The sequence below is a fragment of the Asparagus officinalis genome, chromosome 5 (assembly GCF_001876935.1).
Source record: "Asparagus officinalis chromosome 5, Aspof.V1, whole genome shotgun sequence".
Lineage (NCBI taxonomy): Eukaryota > Viridiplantae > Streptophyta > Magnoliopsida > Asparagales > Asparagaceae > Asparagus > Asparagus officinalis.
In genome coordinates, this window is record NC_033798.1 from 106,786,389 (window position 1) to 106,799,615 (window position 13,227).

The 13,227-nt window shown below is 41.1% G+C and overlaps 1 protein-coding gene across 1 annotated transcript; it reads left to right on the forward strand.

Annotated features, from left to right (window-relative positions):
- Positions 2,324–5,073, forward strand: LOC109840546 (piriformospora indica-insensitive protein 2-like). The gene is made up of 2 exons (XM_020409226.1): positions 2,324–2,958; positions 3,659–5,073. Exons 1-2 carry the CDS (start codon positions 2,749–2,751, stop codon positions 4,829–4,831), a joined length of 1,383 nt encoding a protein of 460 aa, XP_020264815.1. The 5' UTR covers positions 2,324–2,748; the 3' UTR covers positions 4,832–5,073.

Here is a 13,227-nt window from a genome sequence, read left to right on the forward strand (position 1 = left end):
CCCCTTAAAAAGTTTCATTTTTTTTTCAAGAATACCCCTGACTGTGTAACCTCTTATTTTTTAATGTACCCCTAACTAATTTCAAAAAATCCTAAATTTTCAACATGATTTTTAGAAAACTCAAACTTTAAACCTAGCTTTCATACAACACCCCCCACCCACAAATGAACTTTTAATAAAGCTTCAGAAGGCCCCTATTATGCCATTAGAGAAGCTATGTTTAATAAATTGCAAACACGTGGGTGGTTTAATGACAGGATCCAAAGGCTAGGGGATTAAGTGGCATCTATAAGTTTAAGGGTTTTCTCATAATGAGCCAAAGTTTGGGGTGACAATGTGAAATATACCTTTAAAATGCCATCTTTTATTTTTTCTATCTTATAAATCCTAAAATTGAAGAGAAGCTTCCGTCACTGTCTATGACTGTGGGATTTGGCATGGTCCCCTTCCCCCTTCATTACTTCAATTCTTCAATAGTTAGATAGCCTCTCATTAGGTTCCGATGGCAAAAGGTGCTGCTCTTCATTCCCAAACTACCCATGCTGGATTTTGAATCTTTTTCATAACCCAAGAAATACATATATCTATGCGTAACAGTTATGGAGAGAACATGAAGAGAGGAAGGCACCTAACAAAATCAACATGATTATTGTCCTGTTTCGCAATTAAGAGCTACCCTTTGTGTTGATTGTCTACTCATGGGTGGATGAGGTCTACCACATGCTTGCTCCACCCATAAATCCTAGCTGTTGCTCAACTAAATTTTTACTATATGCACATGGCTCAGCACCAAGTTAGAAGATTATTTTATATTTATATAGTACCAAAGTTCTTAATTAGGACCACCCGCGGGTTGGGACTTCTGGCTAGCGCCACGAAGAGTGAGGGAGGAGATCTCCCTAGTTGTTCAGGGGTTCAAATCCCCGCTTCCGCATTCACCTGGTTTCTGTGGGATTAAGGGTGGGTGCAAAAACTCGAGGTTTTACTGGTCAGTTAACCCAACCCGTTGTATGCTCACCAGTTCGAGACCTTCAGGGTCCCATGCTGATCGCCCATTCATGTGGGGATGAGCTCCTGGTAGCAAGGGTAACTCCTTTCAGAAAGTGGGAACCTGAGGGATTCGAACCAGGGCCGCTGGCGGACTCCAAAGGAGTTATTGTTGGGAGAGCTGACCAGGTTTCCCTTGTCAAAAAAAAAGGTTCTTAATTACGTCTGTATAGTTTCAAACTGATCAATATCACTGCTGAGAATCAACTACCTTTGATAGTTTGCCGTTGAAACTAGAAGAAATTTTTGATATGACAAGTTAGCAATAGCAGTTATGCTTACAAACCTCACGAAAAAGATTTAACCAACATACACATTACACGTTCACTCTCAAAAGTAAACTCTTAGAAAAAGATATTTTCATGAATTTATTTTTCTAGGAGGAGCACAGTATAATTTCATTAAGGGGCTGTTTGGTTCGTTTCCTTGATATAGAGAAATGCAATTTCATGTAAAGAAACACAAGTTTTGAGTTTTTCAAACTTTTCCAAGAAATAGATTGTTTTGCTTTGGTTCGCACATAAAAAATGGTGGGAAACCAATGTATTTACTTTTCTTGTGTTTGGTTCGCATAGAAAAAAAAGGAAAGCTTTTGTAAACAAAGCAGAGAAGGAAAAAAATCTGACGTGACAGAGTTTTCATCAATTTCACTTGGTTGGGGAAGGAAATCGGAGAGGGAAAAAAATCTTAGTTGGCGGCGATTTCAGCAGAGTTTTCCCTCTTCCATTCGAGCGAACCAAAGCGGCACAAAGAAATGGACGGAAACAAAAAAACTGACGTGGAGGGCTAAAAATCTGACGTGGAGGGGTTTTCTGAGTTTTCCACCCCTTATAATAGCGAACCAAACAGCCCCTAAGCAGAAAGCATGAGAAATAGAAATGCAAAAGTGGCAGTATTTATAAATGGCAAAATATAAGTGAAAAAGGTAAGCAATAAGCATTATGCTCTCAATGCAGCTCACCCAATCACATGCATGAGAATATTGGTCCCCTACAACAAGACACAAAAGCTCTAGCTAATTCCTTCAACCTTCCCCCCCTCCCTGTCTCCTTAAGATCTATTTCTCTAAAATTAAACTCAAAAGAATTAAAAGAGGGAAAAGGTAGGAAATTAAGGAGTAAAAAATTAAATAAATAATAAATAAATGATAACTACCCCAAAAGTACCACATCCCTCTCATTCTTACTACATAGTCATTAGTACTACCACCCACCCTCTCCAATGAATACCATCATAGATCCTCTGTCATTTTCTACAAATAAACCCCTGCTCACCTCTTTTTCTTGTGCTCTTGAGGAAACCCAACTCAAGATTTCCATCCTCAGCTCCTTTGTTTCTTTCTCTCTTTTTGGTTTGGCCCCTACCTTTTAAAATTCACTGTAGAAAGTTCTCCACCTCCTCACTCTCCCCTCTAAATTCTCAAAAAAAAAACATTAAATTCCCTTCTCCTTTGATACCTAAATGATAGGGTGTTAAAGAACCTAACCTTGGATTCTTTTCTTCATTCATTCTATCTATTTCAACCAAAAGGCTTAATAAATAGCCCACCTTATTAGCTTCATGAGATGTTGAGAACCATGCTTCTTCTCAAGTGTCAATCCTTAAACACCCTCTAATTAATAGTCTAGTCTCTGGGTTCTCTTTCCTACTGCTTCTTTTATATATTCATGCACTTCTTAACCTCTCTGTTCAAACTTACAAATGGAAGGGAGAAAAATGAATACTAAGTTTGTTTTCCTTCTTCAGTTCCTTCTCTTCCTCTCTCTTGTACTTTGTGAATCAGATGACCAAGCAGCTCCAATGGAGAAAACAGAGCAACAAGCTCTGTACTTGATGATTCAGGGCTTTGTTGGCAGAAGTTGGAATGGTTCGGGGCTTTATCCAGATCCATGTGGGTGGACACCAATCCAGGTTTTTGCCTGATTACATTTTTCAGATTCTTATTCTGTTTAGTTATTTATTTGCTTTAAATGTAAAGTATTGGTGCTCATTAGGTGTGGTTTTTTTTTTTTTTTGGATTTGAACATTCTTGGTCTTTGGTGATTCCAATCTAGGTTACAACTGATTATACCACTGGAAACAAACTTTGAATGACTCATCAAAGAAATTTTCCACTTCAACTCCTTGGTTATTTCAAAAGAAAATTATTCAAGTTTTGTAGTTGTATATTACAGAAGAAGAGTGTTTGTTACGTAGCAAAAGTATCTTGTTCTGCATATGAATAAATGGCAAGAAAGCATACAACGTGAGCCTTATTCATCCATAAATATGCCAAAATGGAGGACTTATCTATTTAAGTTGTTTCCCGCGACATTAACCATTACAGAAATTACAGAAAACAATCGCAGGCATGCCTAGGATTACAGAGTAGTATTCTTGATAAATAATTTTTAACGGAGATTGTTTAGTCAAAACATTAAATTACGGGTTGATACGCCATCGTTGTATGTAAAAATAATATGCAAATATGAATTTAGATACTATCAAGGGTCAAATACTTAATTATGGATAGTCTCATATCATGTTTTTTTTCTTTGTCACCCTCATCATAGATAGTCTCATATCATGTTGAAAATGCCTGATCGTTTCCTTTTCAAACTCTTAAATGCAGGGAGTATCATGTGATTTCCTCAACGGCTCATGGTATGTCACCTCTGTAAGCATCGGTCCGATCCTCGAAAACTCCCTTCAGTGCTCTCACAACGCAATATTCACCCCTCACCTCTTTGAACTCAAGCATCTAAAAACCCTCAGCTTTTTCAATTGCTTCTCTTCTCCTACCATGTTACCATCTAACTCTTGGAATAACCTATCACAAACTCTCGAAACCTTAGAATTCCGTTCAAACGAAGGCCTTATAGGTGAAATTCCTCCAGTTATAGGCCAACTAATGAACCTCCAATCTTTGGTGCTAGTAGATAACTCAATATCTGGAAAAATTCCTCAAGAACTTGGCAACCTAGTTCATCTCAAGAGGCTCTCGCTCTCTGGAAATCGACTATCGGGTCCAGTTCCTACTTCTCTAGGAAAAAACTTGGCTAATCTCTTGATATTGGACCTTAGTAGGAATTCTCTCAGTGGTCCTCTGTATCAATCTCTTGGTGGATTGACTTCACTCTTAAAGCTTGATATAAGCAACAATCTCTTAAACGGTAGCCTACCAAAAGAGCTTGGAGATATGAAGAGCTTGACTCTATTAGATCTTAGGAACAATAATCTAAGTGGTGGCCTAATTCAATCCCTTGAACAAATGATCTCTCTTGAAGACATGCTTCTCTCAAACAATCCCATCGGGGCAAGTTTGAATGAATTTGGGTGGGAGAAGTTGGTGAACCTCAACAACTTGGACCTTTCAAATACAAGTTTAAATGGAGAGGTTCCAAATTCTATTGAAGGGTTGGGTAGATTGAGATTCATTGCGTTGGACAACAACAAACTCTCCGGCTCAATCTCTCCAAGGCTCGGAGATTTGCCTCGGCTCAATGCTCTCTATCTCAACGGAAACAATCTCTCAGGAGAGATTTGGTTCTCTGAAGAATTTTACGAGAGACTCGGGAGTAGGTTTGCATCTTGGGGCAATCCAGGGCTTTGTTACAAAGGTGGAGTTGGTCCTGCTGGGGTGAGGATTTGCAAGGATAATGAGCAAGCAAAATATTTTGATTCAAAGAACAATGTTATAAGAGATGACATAGAGCAAAGTTCTTCTCAAGCTGAGATCTTAGCCTCCTGCGCTTGTGGAGCTCTCGTGCAACTGATGGTGGTTATTAGTGTAACACTGCTGTAGATTCAAGAACAAGCGGATGTGACATATAGCTAGATATATATAAATCATTTCATTTCTTAGCGATATGAGGATGACATGTAAGTTAGAAATTACCTATGTATCAGTTCAGGTATCAAGTCCATCAAGTTGGAGGCAGTTTTTTCTTGTTTGGTGTTTAATGTTGATAAATATGTAAATTTGGCTAGATGGGAATGTGACTATATAGCTCATCAATTAATGATGAAATCTTACACTTCTTCTTTCTTGCTTTTCCCCCTTATGTAATTGGGATTTTGGTATATTTCATAGTGACAGTGTTTGTTATATCGGTTTCTCTACTCTGACTAGGAATTTCCCTGTCTTAATGAGACAAGGCTCGAAACGGGACACTTGTTTGAAGGAAATAAATACAAGAGGTTGCAATTAAACCCCATTATGTGAAGAAATTACAGAAACTCAGAAGAATCAGGCAAACCAGGCGGCGGTCGACCGGTCCGGTCGACCGCATTGGTGCACAAAGCTTACTGTGCGACAGAAAGGAGGTCGGTCGACCGGGCCAGTCGACCGCAGGTGTTTCGGTCGACCGGTGTTTGGGTTTTCTACTGAGAGCTGGTCGGTCGACCGGGCCGGTTGACCGGAATTGATCGCGGTCGACCGGTCCGGTCGACCGGCGCTATTTTGGGCTGGGCTTTCAGGTTTTCGACCCGATTCGTTTTGTAAGTTCTATATATACCTAAACCTGTTTGTTTAGAGTAGAGGTTGGACGAATTTGAGCAGCCAAAGAGAGAGAATCATTGCATCCAATTATGAGAGAGCTTTGAGAGATCTAGAGTTTTGTTTTAGGGTTTGGTCTGAGAGATTTGTAACCCTATTTGTATTCTCTTGATTTCTAGTAGAAAGAACTCCCCCCTCCTTGCCCCATGGACGTAGGCAACTTGCCGAACCACGTAAATTGTGTGTTCTTGCTGTGATTGTGGTTTGCATATTGTTTGTGGTTTAGTTCAAGTTATTGTTCGTGTTGCCCTAGAAAGCTTCCGCCGCGCACAACAACAAGTACATGACATGCAGTTTATAATAATTAAAATAATACAAAAAATTATTAATAAAATTGCTAAAATTTTCCAAGCTAATAGTTGATTTTCAACAAGTCTCAATTCTTTCTTCATCCTCTTCGAATGCAAAATATATTTATCTCTGTACCTATTTTCTTTGACACATTGGCTTCCTTGGTTGCTTATTTCTCCTCTTTCATCAGCCCATTCGAAAAAATTTCATTCTTTATTTGGGAATTTTGCACACCCCTAATAACGCCTTCCCCTTATTTTTACCATTCTTGCACACTTTCATCGGTGTTCGGAGATTACAGTCGCAATAAACTTCATAATTTCGGGAGCATTCTTCTGATATCATATTGATGTCGGGGAGGCAAATTGCAAACAATGAGAATTTATAAATTGGTGAGAATGGAGAATGCATTGGAAAATTTGAGGCCTCAAGTTAAATTTATAGCCTCCAAGGCTTTGGAACTAGCCGTTGCTACAGTGTTTCGTATTTGAATATTGAGGTAGTTGTTGGAACTAGTCGTTGCTACAGTGTTTTTGTTTTGAATATTGAACTAGCCGTTGCTGCAATATTGATCCCAAAAAAAAAGAGGGAGTGGTTTTCTAGCTTTGAGGAGCTGGAAAGAGGGGATGTCGTGCTTATGGGTAATGATCACGTATGTCCTATTGGTGGTATTGGTTCAGTCCGGATCAGGATGCATGATGGTGTAGTGAGGGAATTGAAGGAAGTGAGGTTCGTGCCGCAGTTGACGAAGAACATCATTTCTCTTGGGACTTTGGAGGCAGCAGGATATCGAGTGATCTTAGAGGATACAACAGTGAAGGTCACGAAGGGTTCTATGGTGGTGATGCGAGGTGTCAGGGAAAACTACCTATACTACTTGAAGGGCAAGACAGTTACAGGGGGTCTGGCAGCTTCTATCACTACAGAGGAGGACACTACCACCTTATGGCACATGAGACTTGGACACACAGGTGATAAGTCCCTACAGTCATTGGCAAAACAGGGGCTATTGAAAGGTGCTAAGACCTGCAAGATGGAATTGTGTGAGCATTGTGTACTTAGGAAGAAGACTAGAGTGAAGTTCGGCACCGCTGTTCATAACACCCAAGGTACATTGGATTATATTCACACGGACGTTTGGGGTCCTTCCAAGAACACATCTCTTGGTGGGGCCAACTATTTTGTCACTTTCATTGATGATTATTCCAGGAGGAATTGGGTATACCCGATGAAGCATAAACATCAGGTCCTGGATATTTTTGTGGAGTGGAAAAAGAAAGTGGAGCTGCAGACAGGTAGAAAGGTGAAGACTCTACGTTCAGATAACGGTGGAGAGTACAAGAGTGATCCGTTTCTGCAGTTTTGCCGGGATCACGGCATTAGAAGACACTTCACAGTTCGAGAGACACCGCAACAGAACGGGGTGGCTGAGAGATTGAACCATACCTTGCTGGAGAAGGTGCGGTGTATGATGACACAGAGTGGATTGCCTAGATCTTTTTGGGCCGAGGCAGTAGTTTATGCGAGCCATCTCGTGAACAGGTTGCCGTGCACTGCGATAGACGGGAAGACTCCTTTGGAGCGTTGGTTTGGTTCGGTGGCTAGTGACTATGAGTCGCTTCGGATATTCGGGTGTCCAGCTTATTATCATGTCAGTGATGGTAAATTAAATCCGAGAGCGAGGAAAGCAGTCTTTGTGGGATTTAGAGATGGAGTCAAAGGCTTCAAGTTATGGGATCCACAGGACAAGAAGATAGTTATTAGCAGAGATGTCACATTTGACGAGGCGTACATGATGAGGCCTCGAACCCCTCAGCAGGTGGAGGGAGACCAGACAGGAGAGATATCGCAGCAGGTGGACTGATATTACTCCACCCACTCCAGAGAACACTGTATCCATTGAGGCTCCTACAGAGGTGACACTGGGAGGAGATGAGATGACAGATGGGCAGATACAGGATACAGTAGATCATGGGACTCAGGAACAGGGTCATGTTCAGAGGACCATTGCAGCAGATAGACCGAGGAGAGAGATTCGTCGGCCAGCTAGGTATAATGATGTCATGGTCGCATATGCATTATCAGTGGAGGTCGTTGATGATATGGTTCCAGCCACATTCAGGGAGGCAGAGTCTAGCCCCGATTCGATCAGGTGGAGGGAAGCTATGGAGGAGGAGATGCGGTCTCTTCAGAAGAACGACACTTGGACACTTGCACATCTACCTAAGGGTAAGAAATATGAAGGAGGAGATGCGGTCTCTTCAGAAGAACGATACTTGGACACTTGCACAGCTACCTAAGGGTAAGAAAGCTATTGGTTGCAAGTGGGTATATGCGAAGAAGGAGGGATCTTCTATTGGGGACATAAGGTTCAAAGCCAGATTGGTTGCCAAGGGATATGCACAGCTTGAGGGCATTGATTACAACGAGGTATTTTCACCCGTTGTGAAGCATTCGTCGATTCGGATTTTATTGGCGTTGGTGGCACAGTTGGATTTGGATTTGGTCCAGATGGATGTGAAGACAGCCTGGATTTGGATTTGGATTTGGTCCAGATGGATGTGAAGACAGCCTTTCTACACGGAGATTTAGATGAGGAGATCTACATGACACAACCACAGGGTTTCAAAGCTGCAGGAAAGGAAAATTTGGTTTGTAAGCTGAAGAAGTCTCTTTATGGTTTGAAGCAGTCACCAAGACAATGGTATAAGAGATTCGACGGCTTTATGATTGGCCGAGGGTACACGAGGAGCCCATATGACCCATGTGTTTATATGCACAAGCTACAGGATGGTGAGCTCATATATTTGCTTTTATATGTTGATGATATGCTTATTGCTTCCAGGAATTCTTCGTCTATTCGAAAGCTGAAAGAGGAGTTATCATCCGAGTTTGAGATGAAGGATCTTGGAGAGGCAAAGAAGATATTGGGTATGGAGATCGAGCGAGACATGGTGAAGGGGAAATTGAAGCTTACACAGAGGAGTTACTTGCAGAAGATGTTGAAGAAATTCAACTTTGATGGCAATACAAAAGCAGTTAGCATACCATTGGCTCCCCACTTCAAGCTTTCAGCGTTGATGTCACCTGTTTCAGTTGAGGACAGAGATTATATGTCGAAGGTCCCATATGCTAGTGCAGTAGGTAGCTTGATGTATGCGATGGTGTGTACGAGGCCAGATTTGTCACAGGCCGTGAGCATGGTATCGAGATACATGCATGACCCCGGGAAGGGTCACTGGGAGGCCGTGAAGTGGATTCTACGGTATGTTCGAGGCACCGTGGATGTTGGTTTAGTGTTTCAGAAGGATGAGAAGGACGGGCAGGCTTGTATTGGTTATGTGGATTCAGATTATGCTGGAGATCTTGACAAACGCCGGTCTACGTCAGGTTATGCTTTTACATTGGCAGGTGCACCTGTATGTTGGCGTTGCACGCTTCAGTCCACAGTGGCTCTCTCTACTACAGAGGCAGAGTATATGGCAGTTACTGAAGCTATTAAGGAGGCTTTATGGTTGCGTGGATTATTGGAGGACTTGGGGATCACTCAGGAGACTATTCGGATATATTGTGATAGTATGTCGGCTATCTATTTGGCGAAGAACCAGGTTTATCATGCGCGCACGAAGCACATCGACATCAGATTCCACTTTGTACGGGACATCTTGGATGATGGAGATGTCATATTGGAGAAGGTCCACACAAATGACAACCCTGCAGATATGTTGACCAAAGTTGTTTTAGGAGTAAAATTTAGTCATTGTTTGAAGATTTTGAACATCCTTCAGTGCTGAGGCCTTTGGAGGCCATTAATATGAACTACGTTCGGCTTGATTCCTTGGGCAAGAGGATACGTAGGCAGTCTTTCAGATGCAGCCGGTTTGATCAGTTGATTCAGATGGGGGGGGAGATCGCGTTTCAGCTCTAGTATTGTTCCTGAACTTGTTGAGGAACTATTGGATGTTTTGGTGTCGGCTCAGTTTTTGGAGGAAACATTCGCCGAGGTGGAGAATTGAAGAAATTACAGAAACTCAGAAGAATCAGGCAAACCAGGCGGCGGTCGACCGGTCCGGTCGACCGCATTCGTGCACAAAGCTTACTGTGCGTCAGGAAGGTGGTCGGTCGACCGGTGCGGTCGACCGAGGGGTTCTCTGGAGTTTGGGTTTTCTACTGAGAGCTGGTCGGTCGACCGGGCCGGTCGACCGGAATTGATCGCGGTCGACCGGTCCGGTCGACCGACGCTGTTTTGGGCTGGGCTTTCAGGTTTTCGACCCGATTCGTTTTGTAAGTTCTATATATACCTAAACCTGTTTGTTTAGGGTAGAGGTTGGACGAATTTGAGCAGCCAAAGAGAGAGAATCATTGCATCCAATTGTGAGAGAGCTTTGAGAGATCTAGAGCTTTGTTTTAGGGTTTGGTCTGAGAGATTTGTAACCCTATTTGTATTCTCTTGATTTCTAGTAGAAAGAACTCCCCCCTCCTTGCCCCGTGGACGTAGGCAACTTGCCGAACCACGTAAATTCTTGTTCTTGCTGTGATTGTGGTTTGCATATTATTTGTGGTTTAGTTCAAGTTATTGTTCGTGTTGCCCTAGAAAGCTTCCACCGCGCACAACATTATGGACATTTAAAATCCACAGCTGAGAGCATAGTATCCACTCTTAGGGACTGTTTGGTTCGATTTCTATAAAAAAAGGGAAAAAGAAAAGGAAAAATGCCCAAAATTTAATTTCTTGTATTCCTATGAAAATTTATAGGAAAAATTTTTAGTACTCAAGGAGTATTATTTTTCTTATTTTTGTTATTTCTTTGTTTGGTCGGATTTCACTTTATAGAAAATACACGTTCTGAAATTTTTCGCTCACAAATGCCCATGGGAAGGGAGCGGAGAAATAGGGTACGTGTGTACTTGATTATTTTTTAATACAAATATCAAATTTCTAGGCAATTTCCTCCCATTTGGGGAGGAAGTTGATTTCTATAAAACACTCTCATTTACCTACTTTATAGAAAATATTTCTTATGAGATTTTTTTTAACCAAATACAGTTTATAGAAATCTACAAAAGTTCATTATTTATAAAAATATCATCGTCAGATGTTTTCGAAAAACTTTTCAATAAAATGGGTGAGCCCAACACCTCCTTAGAATATCGAAGAAAATCCAGTTGTATGGACTTGCGATAGAAATAGAAGCAAGGTTTATACTTCTACTTTCTACAATTCATGGATACAGAGGGGGTGTATTAAATGAAGGGCACAAAAGACAAGAGGCCCTCTGATGAGCAGTTAGGACTTTTGCGGTTAGCAAGCAGAGAACGTTGCTCAGTAACAGGCTACAGGCGCTCCAATTGAGGTCAATTATACCTACAGAGAGTTCAGAGAATCATAGATGAGTCCCCATTTAGTTATTGCAGTCCTGCAGTCATGAGGTCAGTATCCATCTCAGGGGTCCCATTAGAGGCACGTAGGGGAGCAATTCAATGCTCACATGCACCTTCACTTTCATAGGGCCAGAGGCTAATATGGGTTGCAGCTAATATGGGTTGCAGTTGGTACGTTTTTTTTTTTTGGAGGGGGGCTTTAATTTTTGTCTCTGTTGGTGTCCTTGGGCCATTTTGATCTCTCTTGCATCCCGTATGATCTTGAAGGAGATGGAGATATCACCATCGTGCCTTTATTACAAGGATAATATCGTATCTTCATGGTGCTGACATTCCCTTGATTTGATGGTTTATATATATCCCTCTTTACTTCATCTTTAATTACTATCTTCTGTTCGCAACAACATCCCGTACAAGATGCGATCTTAGATATTCAATTCCTAGTTGTTGTTTTTTTTTAATTTTCACACAAATCCAATTCCAGAGAAAATTAGAACTGAACTCTACCTTGCGTGAATTGTTTTGGGCTCGGAACAGCTGTACCTAACAAGCAACATCATATTTAGGGGTGGGCTTTGGGCCGAGTCGGCCTATGTGCCCGCTTGCTCGCCCTGCATTTGGGCTCGATCCGATTCGGCCCGACCGGGGCGGGCCAGATTGCGCCCCGCTACGGCAGCGTGTCGGCGGGTTCGAGATGGGTTAGCCCCGAACCTAATGTGGGTCAGCAGCTCGCTCGAGCCGTGAAGCCCGTCGAGCGAGCAAGGTCTGAGGGCGTTGGCTCGCTAGACCCATCAGTGGAAAAGTTTTATACCGCCTCCACATCAGATTTTTCGTGGCCACATAGGATATAAGCTTTCCGTCGGTTTTTTTTCCTCATCTTTGGTTCGCTAGGATTAAAGAAGGGAAACTCGGTGAAAATCGCCGCCACATTAGATTTTTTTCTCTCATCCAATTCCTTCCCCAACCTTGTGAAATCGACGAAAACTGCAGCCACGTCGGCTTTTTGCCATATAAACAAAAGTTTTCCCTTTTCCCCCATGCGAACCAAACACAAAAAAAATAAATACATTGGTTTCCCATCATTTTTTTGTGCGAACCAAAGCGAAACAATCTATTTCTTGGAAAAGTTTAGAAAACTCAAAACTTGTGTTTTTGTACATGAAAATGCATTTCCCTATATCTAGGAAACGAACCAAACAGCCCCTATACAAACATTTTTATCACAAAAATTTGTTTTAATTTCTTTTGCTCATGTATTTTTTTTTAAAACTAGTAAAGCAATTATTTATTGCTTGCAGATGTAGGACTTGCTCGAACCAAGTTACACATCCATATTTGCCATATTTTCATTTGTTAAAGTATAGAAATATACAATTATACTTGATAATATTATTTTTTACATTTCTTATAATGGTTAGATTGTTATTTTATTAATTATGTTTTTCTAAATTTCTTATATTTTTTTGGTTGGGTGTGGAAGAACGCCTACAAGGAGGACGTGCGGCTTCCTTTTAGGAGGAAGACAAAGAAAATGAAGAAGATTGTGCTCTCTATTACAAGTTGACATATGTTTTTTATTTTTATTTGCTTAAAGTTTATTGTAATTTATTCTTGTATTTGTTAAACTAGTGGAAAACAATTACTTGTTGTCCGTAGAGTAGGACTTGCCCCAAACTACATAAAATATTTGTGTTTGCCATGTTTCTCCATATCTATTTATACAAATATACAATTTTACATAATAAAATTATTTTTCATCAGATTGTTAGTTAATTACATATAAATTTAAGTGCTTAAACACTATTAAAAGACCAAAAACCATTTACAAAATAAAAAAATATAAAAATTGATAGGTCGAGCGGGCTGACACGTGTCACGGCATACTTCGCTTGTTCTTGTCTCGCGAGCGGGCTGGGCTGAGGTCTAAGTCCACGAATAAGCGGCAAAACTCGACCTGCTTGTCTCGGGAC